Source organism: Coniosporium apollinis, assembly GCF_000281105.1.
Source record: "Coniosporium apollinis CBS 100218 chromosome Unknown supercont1.42, whole genome shotgun sequence".
NCBI classification, from domain to species: domain Eukaryota; kingdom Fungi; phylum Ascomycota; class Dothideomycetes; genus Coniosporium; species Coniosporium apollinis.
Window position 1 is genome coordinate 142,091 of NW_006913304.1, and position 16,668 is coordinate 158,758.

General features: G+C 54.1%; 5 protein-coding genes across 5 annotated transcripts; 3 read left to right on the forward strand and 2 right to left on the reverse strand.

The window, feature by feature from the left end:
• Nucleotides 1-148: 148 nt before the first annotated feature.
• W97_07605 (ferrochelatase) lies at nucleotides 149-1,531 on the reverse strand (the record flags this gene model as incomplete). The annotated part of the gene is made up of 2 exons (XM_007785474.1): nucleotides 149-1,195; nucleotides 1,289-1,531. 2 exons carry the CDS (start codon nucleotides 1,529-1,531, stop codon nucleotides 149-151), a joined length of 1,290 nt encoding a protein of 429 aa, XP_007783664.1.
• Nucleotides 1,532-1,880: 349 nt separating this feature from the next.
• On the forward strand, nucleotides 1,881-3,944 carry W97_07606 (ATP-dependent DNA helicase II subunit 1; the record flags this gene model as incomplete). The annotated part of the gene is made up of 3 exons (XM_007785475.1): nucleotides 1,881-1,952; nucleotides 2,002-2,613; nucleotides 2,661-3,944. The coding sequence occupies 3 exons, from the start codon at nucleotides 1,881-1,883 to the stop codon at nucleotides 3,942-3,944; spliced, it is 1,968 nt and encodes a 655-aa protein (XP_007783665.1).
• Nucleotides 3,945-5,295: 1,351 nt separating this feature from the next.
• Nucleotides 5,296-5,568, reverse strand: W97_07607 (uncharacterized protein; the record flags this gene model as incomplete). The annotated part of the gene is made up of 1 exon (XM_007785476.1): nucleotides 5,296-5,568. The coding sequence occupies one exon, from the start codon at nucleotides 5,566-5,568 to the stop codon at nucleotides 5,296-5,298; it is 273 nt and encodes a 90-aa protein (XP_007783666.1).
• Nucleotides 5,569-6,497: 929 nt separating this feature from the next.
• Nucleotides 6,498-7,632, forward strand: W97_07608 (uncharacterized protein; the record flags this gene model as incomplete). Its single annotated transcript, XM_007785477.1, has 2 exons — nucleotides 6,498-6,934; nucleotides 7,002-7,632. The coding sequence occupies 2 exons, from the start codon at nucleotides 6,498-6,500 to the stop codon at nucleotides 7,630-7,632; spliced, it is 1,068 nt and encodes a 355-aa protein (XP_007783667.1).
• Nucleotides 7,633-8,983: 1,351 nt separating this feature from the next.
• W97_07609 (uncharacterized protein) lies at nucleotides 8,984-10,892 on the forward strand (the record flags this gene model as incomplete). Its single annotated transcript, XM_007785478.1, has 3 exons — nucleotides 8,984-9,286; nucleotides 9,347-10,769; nucleotides 10,831-10,892. The coding sequence occupies 3 exons, from the start codon at nucleotides 8,984-8,986 to the stop codon at nucleotides 10,890-10,892; spliced, it is 1,788 nt and encodes a 595-aa protein (XP_007783668.1).
• Nucleotides 10,893-16,668: the final 5,776 nt, after the last annotated feature.

Sequence of the window (16,668 nt, forward strand, 5' to 3'; positions counted from 1 at the left end):
TTGGTCGTTCTGCTGGCCATCGTGCCCGGGGAAGTTGGCATTTGGGTCTATCTACAGGTGATTTTCTGTGATGCTCCAACACGTCGAGTCTCCTCAAATCCCGACTGCGACGCGCAGGATACGCTTTGTTGCTCGCAACATGCAGCTACTAACCAACGACCGAATCCGCCCTCGCCCACGTCTGGCTCCCAAAAAACTCCTTCGAGGCCGCACACCTCTCGCTCGTACACCCCGGACACCTCAGCATCATCTGCGCGCTGCACGCCCTGCCGCTCTCCAAATGCGCCTTGGCCAGCGTCGCCAACGCCTCAATGAACACCTTACTCCCATTGAGACTCTCCACCCTCTTAACGCTATCCAGCCCCGTCTCACCGATAACCTCCTTGTCCAGCTCATACAGCGTCTCGATATGGTCGCTCGTAAACGCTATCGGGATGAGCGCTAGATCCTTCTGGCCGCGGGAGATGTAGTTGTGTACCGTATCGCTCGTCTGCGCGCCCAGCCACGCGGAGGGGCCGACCTGGCTCTGCCACACCAGCCGGTACGGGTTCCGCATCCCGAGCCGCTGCACCACGGCGTACACCGTCGCGGCCACCTCGGCCGGGTAGGGATCGCCGCGGTTCACGACGCTCATGGGGAGCGAGTGCGCGCTGAAGAGCAGCACGACTTTGTCGCGGCGCTCGGCAGGGTAGGTCGCGAGCGTCTTCTCGATGTTCTGCGCAAAGGCTTCGACGAGCCCCGCGTGTGTGGGCCACCGGTCTATGACGCTCCACTGGATCGCGCCGGCCGGGTCGACGCCGCCGGCGCGGGGACCCTCGAGCTTGTTGCGCCAGCGCCAGAGCTCGTTCAGGCTGCTGCCGGTCGTGCTGCAGCTGTATTGGGGGTACTGGGTGAAAGCTACGGCGCGCCCGCCTCGCCCGCCACCAAAGCCGTCCGCCAGCAGTTTGTTGTACATCTCCTCGGTCAAAGGGTTCGCGTAGCGGAAGGCGAGGTAGGGTTTGTGGGGTGCGGTTTCAGGGGAGGTCTTGTCTAGGATCTTGCACATCTCCTCGCATTGGTGTTCGGACCACTTGCGGATGGGACTGCCGCCGCCGATCTCGGCGTATTGCTTCTTGATTTTGGGCGTGCGGCGGCGGGAGATTAGGGGGCCGAGGTAGTTCTGGAGGCGGCCGAGGGGGATGAGGTCTGCGTCAGCCTGTTGAAGAGGTAGTTAGCGCACATTCAAGTGTTTGGATAAGGGGAACGACCGTGTATGGCCCGGGACGAGGGACGGGAAAGCGGAACATACGAATAACCTGCTGAGAAAGTCCCCAACTTCGTCTGTAGTCGAGGGACCGCCCATGTTCATGAAGACCATGGCCGTGGGCCCCTTCGAGGATGTGGCATCTTGTGTTACAGGCGGTACGGCAGTCGCAAGACCCTTCTCCTGCTTAGACAGCCACAGCGAGGATACGGGGGTGGAGGCGAATTTGGAGATTTGCGAGGTTGTGGCGCGCTTGGTGAGCTGGGTGAGCGGCTGGCGGAGGGCCATTGTGAGTGTGAGAGAGGCGGCTGCTGGATGTGGATAGAGAGATGTGGTGTGGGTGAAATTGGTATTATTGCAGAGACATGATCAATCTGTGGTGGTGAGCGGCGACTGCTGCGGCGAGATGTCTGGGTTGTCTGCAGCTGTCAGCAACAGCCCGATCGAGCGCCGATCGACTAGCTGCGGGAAGAGCCGCGCCAATCGGGGTCATGACGTATCAAACCATCCATGACTCTCAGCCACTTTCAGGTCCAAGCACGTGATATCGCGGAGAAAGGCGCGTCTGCCTGAGCTCCCCGCGTCAAGCTCCCTCAACCCGCAATCACTACCGAATGCACCTAACGACAACACAACAATGGCAGACTCCGACGATAAGGACAAGCGCAGGGATGATGATGAGGATGAAGACGAGGAGATTGACGAGAGCGTAAGCTCCACCACCCGATCGCACACGCATCCCACCTAACTCATCTCAGGGCTACAAGACCGTAAAAGATGCTGTCCTCTTCGCCATCGACGTCAGCAGCTCCATGCTCGAGAGGCCACCTCCTTCAGACGACAAGAAAGCCGACCGCGACTCTGCCACGTTAGCAGCCTTGAAATGCGCCTACCAGCTAATGCAGCAGCGCATCATCTCGAATCCGAACGACATGATGGGCATACTCCTTATTGGCACTGAAAAATCAAAGTTCCAGGGCGAAGACGAGAACAGCAGAGGAGGACTCGCATATCCGCACTGCTACCTGCTAGCAGACCTGGACGTTCCCTCAGCGACAGATGTCAAGCGGCTGAGGGACCTAGTCGAGGACGAAGAAGAGGCGGAGAAGCTCTTGGTGCCTTCAAAGGAGCCCGTGTCCATGGCCAACGTCCTCTTCTGCGCCAACCAAATCTTCACCACAAAAGCTCCCAACTTCTCATCGCGGCGGCTGTTCCTAGTCACAGACAACGATAACCCGCACGCAAACGACAAAGCGCTGAGATCCGCGGCGGCGGTTCGCGCACGAGATCTGTATGATCTTGGGGTCATCATCGAACTCTTCCCTATCTCACGCCCCGGTCATGGCTTCGACCGGGCAAAGTTCTACGATGTATGCACTGAGCTTGGGCTCACCCCACACTAACTAATCACTCCCAGGACATCGTCTACCGCACCACAGCCTCCGACCCCGATGCGCCCGCCCCCTTAACCCAAGCCGCTAAAACCTCCTCAAGCGGCGACGGCATAACACTCCTCCAATCGCTCCTCTCAGCCATCCACTCCAAAGCCGCACCTCGTCGCGCGCTCTTCTCGCTCCCCTTCGAAATCGGCCCCGGTCTCAAAATCTCCGTCAAAGGCTACATCCTCCTCAAGCGGCAAGAGCCCGTACGAAGCTGCTACGTCTGGCTGTCCGGCGAGACCGCACAAATCGCTGTTGGTTCCTCAACGCAAATCGCAGAGGACACCGCGCGGGCGGTCGAGAAGACCGAGATCCGCAAGGCGTATCGCTTCGGCGGCGAGACCATCTCCTTCACCAAAGAAGAGATTGCGAGCATCCGGCACTTCGGTGACCCGGTCATCCGAATCATCGGCTTCAAGCCCATGAGCATGCTGCCTATCTGGGCCAGCACCCGCGCGCCCATGTTCATGTACCCCACCGAGACCGACTACATCAGCTCAACCCGCGTCTTCGCCGCCCTGCACGCGAAACTGCTCGCCGACTCCAAGATGGCCGTAGCCTGGTTCATCGCACGTCGCAACGCCTCCCCCGTCCTCGCGGCCCTGGTCCCCGGCGGCGAGAAACTTTCCGATTCCGGCGACCAGCTCATGCCGCCGGGCCTCTGGATCCTCCCCCTCCCCTTCGCAGACGACATACGCCAAACCCCCGAAACGACCCTCGTCCGCGCGCCCGACACGCTGATCGACCTGATGCGCACCGTGATGCAGCAGCTCCAGCTCCCCAAGGCCGTCTACGACCCCGCGCGCTACCCGAACCCGGCCCTGCAGTGGTTCTACCGCATCCTGCAGGCGCTGGCGCTCAGGGAGGAGCTGCCGGAGATGCCGGAGGATAAGACCGTGCCCAAGTATCGCCAGATCGATAAGAGGGCGGGCGGGTATGTGGTTGAGTGGGGCACGGAGCTGGAGAAGGAGTATCAGGCGCATGTTGGGTCGCAGAGAAGGAACAAGCAGGGTGCGGGGGCGAAGCGGGTGTCTGTGGATCCGGAGGCGGGTCCGCCGAGCAAGAAGGTGAGGACGGTGGCACAGGGGAAGGGCGCGGAGGGTGTTGGTGACGAGGAGATGAGGAGGAATTTTGAGAAGGGCGCGGTGGGGAAGTTGACGGTGCCCGTGTTGAAGGATTGGTTGGGTGGGAAGCATCTGCCGGTTGCGGGGAAGAAGGCGGATCTGGTGGAGAGGGTGGAGGGGTGGTTTGAGAATAGGTGAGGAAGACGTATTCCTTGTTCCCCTTCTCGGTGGGGTGCTGGCGTTGAGGGTTTGGGAGGTGGTTTTCTGCGGCGTCCTGGCGCCGGATTTGCTGGCCATAAAGGCGGTGCTGGCTATTTTGGCGCGACGTAGTGGCGATGTAGGCGAAATCATTGCACTTTCTCCTGGTCGAGATCGCTGAGCTGCCGCTGCTAGAATATCCAGGCTATGATCATAGCTCGTGGCCGACACCCTTCGTTTGGACTCGGGACTGGGTCAGAGGATGGAGGTCGTCAACGACTCCTGTGCTTGCGCAGAAAGCCACCGCGCCGGCTGACTGGAACACCCTGCGCGTCTTGAGCCTGTACCGAACCTAAGCCGTACAATAGCTCTAGCGAGTCAACATGACTTGACTGTGAGCGGACCAACTACTCTTGTCGAACTGATCCGGTGGATGTTTGCAAGATTCGGTGTCCGGTAATGGAGCGACACCTCACTTGCGCTCCTCAGCTAGGCAGCACAGAGCCTCGTCCGTGCCGACATGCATCTTATGGACTTCGCACTGGTGCCTGAGCAGTCCGTCCGGGTAGGCGAAGCTGTCCACTGATCGACAAACAGAGATAGATGGGTACGGTCAGTGGCTCCGCTTTGCCTGTGCACAGGAATGGGGACCACCAGGGAGAACGTAGCGTGCGAGACGCGCTCAATTCATCAACTATCCTCAAGGAGAGGACGGCCCTGACGAAGAGTCGGAAGCCCGAGCCTCGAGGAGCGGTTGCTGGTCAAGAGTTGACGTGACAGGGTCTTCAGTGGCGCCGATTACACGCTGTGGTACATCCCTTAGACGGTGGGCAGCATCAGTAAAGCCGTGTGCTGCTGCGGTGCTGAAGTTTAAAAGCTCGAAGGTACATTGGACCCTTGGATAAGGCCAGGGCGGTGCATCGAAGATACCACGATGGTTAGTTGGACGCGCTGGTGTTGATGGTCGACCTGTCTCGAGGTCTACTTGATGATCTAAGTGGGAATGTTAGCCATTGACCTGGTACGCTGTAAGAACAAAGCGTTGTACGTCGTGTTTGTGAGGAGTGACGGTAAGCACGCCAGGTAGCAACAGCTATAATGATTGAGAGTAATCCGATTGCGACTGCGAAGATAACACCGAGAAGGTTGATAAGGTCGCCCCCGGACAATGAACGGGGAAGCAGTACGGCCATTCTTATTGCAATCGACTTGTGCTTTAGCAGAGCGTTTAGACGAAACGTCAGAAATGGTGTTGTAGCAGGTTGGGGAGCTTATCAAAGGACATTTGAATTGTACTAATTAATTCAAAAATGTAAGAGAGGATGGATACGAAACACTTTATATCAAAACCCTATTTCCAGGCGATACCGACGTACCTAGGTGTACACATTCGTGATGAAGCCAAGAGGCACTCATGCACGATCTCACGGTCCGCCACAAACGTCTGGGCAAGCACGGTCACGGTCTGGGTGAAGTCGCTGACTAGCTGTATATGCGGCTTGGCCTGCAGCATCTGAAAAATGCTTGCTTCTCCCGGCCTAGAGAACTCCTTCATGCCAGCACCGGTCGCGGCCTTCTTTCTGCTCTCCGCCAATGACTGGGCGCTATTGAGTGCGGAGCGCATGCTGATTGGCGTCAGCAACGCGTCGACGATCAACGATAGAACTACGGAGGTGGACCTCGCTACACCCCTTCTGGCCCGATTAGCAGCCACCACCCATCCCGTCAACCACTTAACTGCCTGGCAGTGCCTGGTGTAGACGACTGTCCGCCTCAAACCACGGACGAGCAATCCGTGCGTCAATGAGCCAGGGCATCCTTGACCCAGATTTTGTCAACTGACTCTGGTTATCACGTCTATGTCTACTTAGGTAGATCAAAGGCGGCGACAGACTGTTTGAGTAAGCTTCAGGCGTTTTCTGACACACGCCTCGTGGAACCAAAACACCTGCACTTGCTATGGTTAAGGCTGTGCCAATTCTTACGGTGCTTAGAGAGTGAAGAGGGTCAAGCTTTGCGCTCTTCCACGCGATCGCTACCATGATTCCACGGCTTTACCGAGCACCTACAGCACTAAACCTGTATGCGGTTCGTAGAGGTAAGGCGTTTTGTTGCTATGCTGCACACTTTTGGGTCTATCTGGTAGCAATTGGTTCTTCATATCTTCTAGTAGAAAACTGCCCACCCCGATCTGAGCGGTTGAGGTCGGTTTCCGAGTCTGCAGCGGTTGACCTGCCATGAACCAGTAATCTTCAAACACTTAACGCGCTCCTCAAAATCTGGAGGCCTCGTCAACCTCACTCGGTCAGTGAGATAGATGCACTGCCACAGGCCTTCTAGGCTAGGAGCCATTGGATGCGCTTAAATCACGCCGCTGGCACTCACGACGCATGCATGCATCAGCCCTGCGGGGGCTGTGTTGCTTCATTGCGCCGCTCGAGAAGAACGAAACCAGCCTGACCCGTTTGCACTTTTTTTTACCAGTTTCTTTGAACATCTTCCACGCGTCAAGTGTCTATGCTTGTCTGTTCGGTCTAACAAACTTCTACCGCCATGCCAGTCACATTCGGATCCGTCGGCGACATCATTGCGGTATGCCTACTTGTCAAAGACCTTGTCGAGGCGCTAGACAAACGCCACGGGTCCTCCGCAGAATATAAAGCCGTCAAAGGAGAACTCTGGGTGCTCGAACGGACGCTATTAGAGGTGGAAAGAGCTTCCAGAAAATTTGGCAGTACTCCCGAGCTCAACGCCACATGCGAGACCACACGGCACGCTGTAGAGAACTGCCAGGTATCCGTTGCAGCATTCTCGGCCAAGCTGAAGAAATACGCGCGGACACTAGGAAGCGGAATTCCAGCCAACCCTGTGAGCACTGTTGCCGCGAAGGTGCGATGGCAAGTGTCAGAGAGGGAGGAACTTACAAAGTTCCGTGCGGAAGTGGCAGCTCACAACAGCTTCATCAGTACGCTGCTGGTTACAGCTGGAATGTATGATAGTTGTCTCGCGATTCAAGCATAGGCTCGGTGCTTGCCACAGCTTCTAACGTGGGTCTAGGGATCTTGCACACCTCAACCAGAACGAGACCAATGATCTACTGGATGAGCAGAGCAAACGTCTTACCGAGCTGGACTCGAAGCTGACAGAGAACAATCATCTTGTATCTTCATCTATTGCTGCTATTATGGCGAAGATGACGGAGCTGTTGCAGCTTGGTCGGCTCAGGCAAATTGGCACAGACTTGATCAGTCTTGGGCAGAAGGTTTTGTTCGTCCACCTGGCCACATACAAAGCTGTCATGGAGATCCAGAAAGGACTTCCAAGTCACCTGGAACGGAGTCTCATTCAAGAGCCTTTTATTCTCGAGGACGCGATCGGACGGATATTCCCCGTTCATTTACAGTTCATCAGCTCGTGGGAAGCCTTCGATGCCGTCCTCGAGGATCGATTCCGAAACTTCCGAGGTTATGAAAAGGTGCGCAACAGCGAATACGTCCTCCAAGATCACTCGACCCGGCGAGACATTACCAGATCAAGAAAATGGGATGCGGCGTTCCTTCCTGGGCAGAAGATAGAGATGACTATGCTATTTGAGGAGCTAAAAGATCCCCATTCATCCGAAACCACATCATGTCCAGGATGTAAGCGAGTCTCTGATGGTGGTCATGATACTGAAGTACATTGGTAAGCTACTGCACCCCGTCTCCTTCGGCTTTGTGCGTGACAGTGTACATTGTTTTTCGTCTTAGAGATGTCCCCTTTTCTGACCGAATTCCACACAGTGCTTCATGTGGACTTCGGTTCAAACGAATTACGGTAGTCAAAACCCATTCCGACGGCACAACCGAGGATGACGGAGCGGCAAACCCGATGCATGGGTGAGTACTACACAGATCTGGATAAGCCGTTGTGAAGACGCGGTCTGCTGAGACAACATACAGACCTTCACGGACGAGACGACGCAAGCTGAATTGTGACCTCCAAGACAATGTTGCAGATTTCATTCGGGTTCGCCTCTTGAGTTGGCATTATCAAGCTCGAAGGGGTGCGAACAAACGCAAGACTCAACCTAGTCAAGGAGACGCTATCCTAGTTGGGTGCATGGATCCTATTTGGCCGGATCTTGCCAGGCAAGCCGCTGTACAAGCATTAGAGTCCGGCTCGGACTTGGACGAGGATTCTTCCGAGGATATGGATACCATTGACGGTGGTCCAGTCGCGATGTAGAGAGCTAGCTATGCAAACAGTATGTCCACTAATTCAGCAAGCATAGCCCAGGTTGTTACTGAGGCAGCTTGCAAAGCTATGGAGGACATGGGCGGAGGTGCTACTAGATTAGGTACAGTGATGACTTTCACTGTCGCCACACAGAGTTGAGAAGGCCTGTTATGGAGTTCGCGTTGTTTGTTTAGATGATGCTTACTCGGACTATTCGTACTGAGGATGATAAGCCGTGAGGATCAATATTGCACTTAGTTGAGTTTTGTATGCTACTATGGTGTTATCTTTTCTGCAAGGAATAAGATTCTATATCATGAACTTGGCGGTCGGTGCTTGGCAACCTTGCAAATGCCGATTCGCGGCGCCACTCCGTCATACATTCCAAGTCGTGTCAAGGCGTGAGAGTACGTTCAGTCAGCGTCTGCGCCTCAGCAACAATGCTACGCCTTTATCAAGTGGCTCTGTTCTCGAAGAACGTCTGTCCTGACAGACGGGAACCTGTTCGACCACTTTGTGGCGTAAACCGTTCACGGCTCGGCGCCGGATCTAAGGATTGATAATCCAAAGCTTGACAAGCAACACCTACGTCGTTGATTTCCACGCTACCAGAAACTACCAATCATAAACCTTCACTACCCTTGAAACAAGATGTCGATTATCAAAGGATGAGCTCTCTGTATCTGCTTACAAGTGCTGTCCACCACGTCGACGGCAGACCTGGTCCTCGAGTCGCTGTGATACCCCTACGATTACCTCCATAACCGCCGCACTTCATTCAAGACCGCTCCCTCTCGCGCGGACGAGGCGTCAAATTCACCATGGCGGAGAACGATGCGATATTCGTGGCGGAGGCTCAGGTGGAGTCCGGCTTGAGTTCGAAGAATACCAGGAATCCCAACATCAGTCAGACTGGGGAAGAGATACGACAGGCGAAGCGATTCGGGTTGGGTGTTACGCCGGCGCATATCACACGTTCGCGAACGATCACGGAGGAGACGCCGCTGTTAGGGGAAGAGAATGGATCATCCGGGGCGCAAGATGGCAAAGATGGCGGAGGGAGCGGCTCAGTATGGCCAGGGCAGGCAGACTTTGAGGGTCTGCCATGGTGGAAGAGGCCATCGGTAGGATGACCCTAGCACATTCCGGGCAGCAACAACGTTTACTGACCGTCCGGACTACAGATATATTGGATGCTCGCGCCGTTCTTTATCTCCACCCTCGCGTTTGGCGGCATTATCGTACCGAAGCTCAACCTGATATTATCTCTCATATGCCGAGAATATATTGCGGATAGGTCCATGGCCGACCCGGATTTCACTATGATGCCCGTCGTATTTGGAGGAGACAATCCTCAATGTCGAATACCGGAGGTGCAAGCGCGCGTTGCGCAATTCACCTTATATGGAAACCTTATATCGGGCATCTTGGCCGCAATCACCTCGCCAAAGCTTGGCGCACTATCAGACCGATATGGCCGTACAAAGATTATCCTAGCCACCACGGTGGGGACGCTATCAGGAGAGATCATCACGATCTTTGCCGCGAAATACCCGGACACCTTCCCTGTGAACTGGATACTGGTTGGATATGCGACTGATGGACTTTGCGGCTCCTTCATTGCCGCCATGGCTCTTGCGCATTCTTACGCGACGGACTGCACCCCGCCATCGCGCCGAAATGTAGCTTTTGGTTACTTCCATGGATGTTTGTTTTCTGGCATTGCGTTAGGTCCCATCCTTGCAGGCTACATTATCAAGTGGACCGGTTCAGTCCTATCCATCTTTTACGTGGCGCTGGGGGCACATCTCTTCTTCATATCCTTCGCGGCATTTATTATCCCGGAGTCCTTGACAAAAGCACGACAGCTGGCGGCGAGAGAAAAGTACAAAGCAGAGCAGGATGCGGCTGGACCTGCATCGGACTGGATCAATCAGATCCGGTCTTTCAACTTACTCGAACCTCTCAAGATCCTCTACCCTACTGGCGAGGGCTCAAGTCCTGCCGTACGCCGCAACCTCCTCTTGCTAGCATCAGTAGATACGATTGTCTTCGGCGTCGCCATGGGCTCGATGACCGTTGTCGTCATATATTCCAATTTCCAGTTCGGCTGGGGCACATTTGAATCCAGCATCTTCGTCTCCATCGTCAACATCTGTCGCGTCTGCTGCCTGCTCGTCATCCTACCTCTAGTTACACGGTTGGTGCGAGGACCAAGCAGCAAGCGCGCGCAAAGAAATACCGGTTCAGACACGCTCGATCTCTCCGTCATCCGCGTTGCCGTCTTCTTCGACATGCTAGGCTATCTCGGGTACACGCTGGCTCGCACCGGTCCGCTGTTTATACTTTCGGGAGCACTCGCATCTGTCGGAGGCATCGGCAGTCCGACATTGCAGGCGGCATTAACGAAGCACGTGCCTGCAGACAAGACGGGACAGCTGTTGGGTGCTTCGGGCCTGCTACACGCGCTGGCACGTGTAGTGGCGCCGACAATTTTCAATGCGATATACAGCGTCACGGTGGGCAAATTCACTCAGACGGTATTTGTGTGCTTGACGGCTACTTTTGGCGTTGCGTTTGTGGTTAGCTGGTTTATAAGACCACATGGTGAGTGTTCACACCATGCAGTGAGTTCAAGACCTAGGCATCTGGCTAACGAGGTCTACAGTATACCTTGATGAACCGGAGGTGGTGGCCAATACCGGGTTGACGGAGGACGGCGTGGAGTAGTGATTCTCCACGTTCTGTGAAATACAAGCCACTTGTTGCTTTTCATCGGCGGATGGCGTCAGGCATAGTGTATCAGGTGTTCTGGATGTGATTGAATAGAGACCGGATTTTAGTGCCCAGAAGCAATGAGGAGTGGATGCATCATTGCAACTCCACCTTTATCGACGTTTCTGGAAGCATCGCAGACCAGTGTTGTCCACTCGCTGCCTGGGTGATGTCGTCAACGATTTGTTCTCAGGATGATTGGGCTCTTGGCGGCCCGTTCGTAGGGCAAGGTCTTGTTTATAGCCTCTTTGTCGACATGCATCATCCCGCCAGCCGCACGGAATATTCACAGCCAGGTGTTCTGCCTTGCCCCCCCATCCTTGCCAATCATATCCTGAAAGTTATGTAGGATGATCTGTGGGCGGCTTACTTAGAGTGTCATCTATATTAGGCCCTTTGCAGCCTTACGCCCGGCCTCAATTTAAAACTGCATTCCTGTGCGGGAATTCCGCACCAGCAGTTGCTGCCCGGGAAGGTTGCATATTCGGTGAGCGTATCCGTCGTTCCAACAGGACTGCGTGAAAGCAGGCAAATCCCATAGAATTGGATCATGCAACACGGGTGCCCTCCCGATTCCCCTGTCACGAATAAGTAAAGAGAAGATTATCTTGCTGTGTTTGTCAATAATCTGCCAGCAGGCGTAACGCTGTCCTAGACAGTTGTACCAGGCCTCTAGTCTCTTCCAACAGGCAATCCAAAACATACGCTGCTGCAAGCCACTCTCCCAGAGAGGCATTATCAGCGGCTGGACCGACTGGCACGGCTGGTAGAGAATCTAGAAGGTAATTGGAGTTCAATGACAAGTGTCAGCTTCAAGATGTCGTCAGGTAAGGCAAGGCAAGCGGCTGACATCTCCGCCCACACAAGCATGCAGATGTCAGAAACAGACAGATTGGCAGACAATCTCAACATTCAATGATGGTCGAATGACTTCTCTCAGGCCGGCCTTCGCAAGGCTGTCGCTCCGGTCCACCGCGTAATCAACTCTCTCTCAACTGCATGATGCTTCCCGCAATCATCTCAACTGACCACCAAGCCGGAGCCGGTTGCTTGGGCATTCGTCCGGGGATTTGCGGACCAGGAAGGGGCCGCACAAGGCGGCCTTGACGTCTGTGTGGAGTACCTACATGTGCATACATGAAACAGACATTACAAGGACCGAAGCGCCCCAACAGCATACAAGGATGTACGTCTCACTGCTATGTGTTGAGCATTAGGACCCAGGATTTGCTTTGGGTTCATTAATGAGTGCCACCTTTCACACTCACTGTTTTAGAGGAGTTTGCCCCAGCAATGCATGGCCAAGCAACATCCCAAGCTTTGTTAGGCTGATGTTCTCCAGGTGAACTGGTGTGATGAACGATTGACGGGAGAGGTGATCCCTTGGCTGCCGATTTGCCTGGTTGCCTTGTCAGCCTTCAATGTGCTGTAAGCGCTGTTATCTATCTTGTTCCCAGACATGCGGTCTATCGTTCGTGTCATATAATAGCGAAGCAAGGGAAACTGCATTGCACCTACATACAGCAAGGCAAACTTGATAGCTGAAGGTTGTTCAACGTTCGATACAACACTGCTCAAGTGCAGGTAGTCATGATTAGGAAGCGGAAGCGGCCTGTGGACCCGTCAGTAAGGAGACCAGGAGCGCCACACCTGGGGCAGGGTAAATCAGTGCACCGCGAAAACCATATTTTCATCAATCACGTACATTATTAACTTGTTCAGGCTACAAAAGCTATCTTGTAAGATTTCAGTCGACTCTCTATCTTAATACATTATTTAAAGCAAATCGTTGCTTCGTTTGTAGGGGCATGTAGTGATGGTAAAGCGAGGCATGGTCGGAAAAACGTGACTTCCACAGCGAGAGTTTCGCGGTGCACTGATTTAGCTGCTCACAGTAGAGTGCGTGTCACAAAAAAGCGGACGCTAATCAAATGGCTGTTCCCGGATTGCCTCATATCTATGCTCCGGGGATAACATAACGTAGAGATCGAAGGTCATCAGCCCATTACCGCAGATGCAATAGTACCGGCGGGTTGGGTTCAGGGTTCAGGAATTGGGCTTGGCATAACCGCTGGAAAGGCATCCTCTAGCTTGGCCACACACTCAAAGGCTCAGATAGAAGGCCTCGGTTGATCATGAAGCGTCAATACATCGATCTCGGAGGTCGATCAGCAGCTCTGTACGATGATGAAGCTTGCCGGCTTAGATCAGGCTGAGATACTGACCTAGACCTGGTGCTGTGGAAATTGGCGCCTGCTTGCAGAGAGACATGATCAAGGCGCTGAAAAAGGTTCTGCTCTTTCGATGCGTCTTACCTGACGCCTACAGCCGCAGACTCATTGGTAGAGTACCAGTAAATGAGGCAAGCAAGGAGTGAGTGCGGACATGGAGAAGCGGGAGTAAGCACATGTAGAAGAATCAGTCATGAGACTGATCTCGATCACACGTAGTGCAATACGGAGAAGTGCTGACGTCCGCATCCGATAGCACAAGACAACTAGGAAGGCTTGATTGGATGGGAGCCAACCAAGGCAGACACGCAAACTGAACGCCGTAATAGCTCGGTCATAAGGCCGCATAGAGACGAACAACTGAAAGGCTAACCCACGAGTGTCTTAGACTTGGACTTCCTAGACGGTCGGAAACATATTGGTCTTTCCCGCCTTCCACAAGCGCCGGATCAGGAGAGCAGTAGTTACCAAGGCATTAGCTTGGTGCTCAGCTGCCTATCTTTCGCAGGACTTAACGGCCTTCTGTGTTATGTGGGACAATTTGAGTGCTACACTTCAGATTAGTGTCCGCGGACTTGTTTGGTGGCCGATGTCTGCCTCAGACACGGGCCTTGGACCGGGCATCTCATTCTTTCGACGACTGACCGATAGCAGCCTGGCGTCGCTCTTCTAGGTTATCATCGAGACTGATATTTGGGGCTCGCGCATCCGATCTTCGCGTTGCATTCTTTGTCCTCCCATCTCGGCTTCGTAAGTCATCCTCAAGCACGTCACTACGGACGCAAGTAAGAAGACGGAAGCGTTTGATATTCGTGATGTTGGCGGATCATCTCTGGAGAATGAACACTCGTAACCGCACCCACACATGTCGGAGGCGGTTTATTGTTCATTGATCCCGCAGTCGGGAAGTCGGAGTGTCCTGCTTCTTCGACCCTTGAGCCTGAGCGTCTGTTTTCCACTTTTAGGCCCAAAGGCACTGCCCTCCTTTGCTTGCAGCCATTCGTATAAGCGCAGGTCGACTTGAGGAGGGAGGCACAGCGTCTCGACGTTCAGCGGAAGTCCTAGGGAGCTTATTATTTAGGCAGCCGGACGCCATGAGACATTGTCTTACGGCTGAAGAGGCATCCTGAGCTTCTCGTTAGGCTTCTGGTTTTTGGCAGCTGACTACTTATGCGCCGTAGTGTGGCGTGGCTGTTCCAGCATCGCGGAGCTGAGTTGATGACAGGCATTGATTGCCTCCTTGAACTTTATGAGAAGACTCCAGTACCAGTGTGCTTGAGGCATGCTCGCTCCTACCAGCTGTGCGCGGCTTACACGCCGCAAGCAGTGGCAGAAATAGAACATGACATATTGAAGTCGCCCACGACGGTGCACTTTTGACCGGTTAGACAATAGCACGGACCAACGGGCGTTCTAATTGCAACCGTGAGGCTGGACAGAACCAAGCGTGCGCGCTCTGTGGTAGATTAGTACCTACGGTAGAGATATGAGGGGAGGGGAAGAAGGGCGGACACTTGACGGACAAAAGAGCCTCAATCTACAGGGGTCAGGTTCAGGGTCAGGTTCGCGCACCGCGGGCGCGCTAAGCAAAAAAGTAGGCAAACAGGTTGCATTGACGGAACAGCGAGCTCCGAGACCTACGCCAAGCTCACCGGAGTATGCATCAAATAAATAACGGGACAACACAGGTAGTCCGGGAGTATTCCGCATTTTTGCGGATTGTGCCTGTCCTTCTTTCAAAAGCTCATTGTAGTATGACCCAAGGGGCTTATTCGCCGCTAGCTGTTGGTGCCGAAGCGTTGCCCAGCGCCTGCATAACGAAGTAGGTACTGCGTCCCTCAATGATCCGAGTGTCAATACTCGCTGATGTCGTTGTTAGGCGACTTTCTGGACACTGGACACCGGATCAGCGGTGCTTTGAATTGGTTTGAGATCGATGCAGGTTCCTCGTCAAATCCAAAGGAATCCTGCTATTCCATCACACCAACGATCTCAAAGGCCAAATCCAACCAAGAGTGCCATATCATTGAACGCGACAGACATCCGTCGATTACATCTCCTGCGGATCGGTTGAACCCCTGGAGCCATAAGCCTGCCTTTTAATCTTTGAAAATGAGCTTCACAGGGGATATCTCTACGCAAGCCACACCTCCAACCGGGGCCACAGGCCATGTCTTCTCTTGTCCCTATTGCGACCACGTTCTCTTCAACGACTATGAGCGATTGCTGGAGCACGTCGTTGCAGATCACCGCGCTCAAGTCGAAAGACTGGGCTTTAGACGCGGCACCGACCTCTTTAAGATGCTTCTGCGAGATGAAGGGCTGCATCAAGCGTATGTCTCTTACTACTCCGTACCACCATACAGTTTCATCATGGTAGGTGTGACCGAGTTTCGCTAATGCGGTAGAAGCAAACTCCATCAATCCTCGCTCAGCAAATCTAACCCACAAACTACTACGTCTCCGCCTAGAGATTCGGAAAGCAGACTGACTCCAGAATTCCCTGGCTTGACCCTTGATCCAGGAGTAAAGCGCTCCCCACCTGTTAAAGAGGAGCCGTCCTCGGAACGACCAAACAAGAAACGTCCTGCCGGTTCAGATCTCCAGTCACCAGGCGCTTCGCCACGCCATGTCCGTCATGTTACCAATCCACAACGTCCTAGAACGAATTCGGCTTCAGAGACCAAAGCCGTGGATCCTGCTGCGGCCTGGAATACTGAGTCATCGCATGATCGGCTTTATGCCTCCTCACGTGACCGACATCTGCGATTCCCGGGCCACAAGCAGCCGTCTAATATGCACGATATCCCTAGTAACATTCCTTTTGGTTCTTATAATTCTCCGGTGTTGGACCTTTTGCCTCGCGATCAACGATCTATGCAGCCTCAGATATTGGCCGGCGCCTACACTATTAATCCACAGGGGCCAGAGCTGGGAACCCGCAAACCATTGTCCCATCTTCAGGGTCGCATGTCAAGCTCCGAATCTCAGACACAGCAGGCGGGTCGCCCATCTGGAGTTTTGCACGGTCAGACTGACCCCCGGTGGCCTGGTATGGTGATGCAACCTGACAGCCGGCCAATATCCCAGGAACAACTCGCTGCGGAGGTGAAGTCGATCTACGCTGGATTGACAATGGTCGAGACCAAATGTATACAAGTTGACAAGTCCCAAGCGACGGCGAACCAAGCTGGATCTGGTCAGCCGCCAAAGCTGCAGGGGGACCACTGGGCAGCCTTGATTGCTCTTCACCGGACCTTGCTACACGAGCACCATGACTTTTTCCTTGCCTCTCAGCATCCGTCCGCATCTCCCGCTTTACGACGTTTGGCTGCTAAATATTCTATGCCGGCACGCATGTGGAAGCACGGGATCCACTCTTTCCTCGAGCTACTACGTGCTCGCCTTCCTGAATCATTAGACTACATGCTCTCTTATATTTATATTGCTTACCAAATGGTTGCTCTGTTGTATGAGACGGTTCCAACGTTCGAGGATAC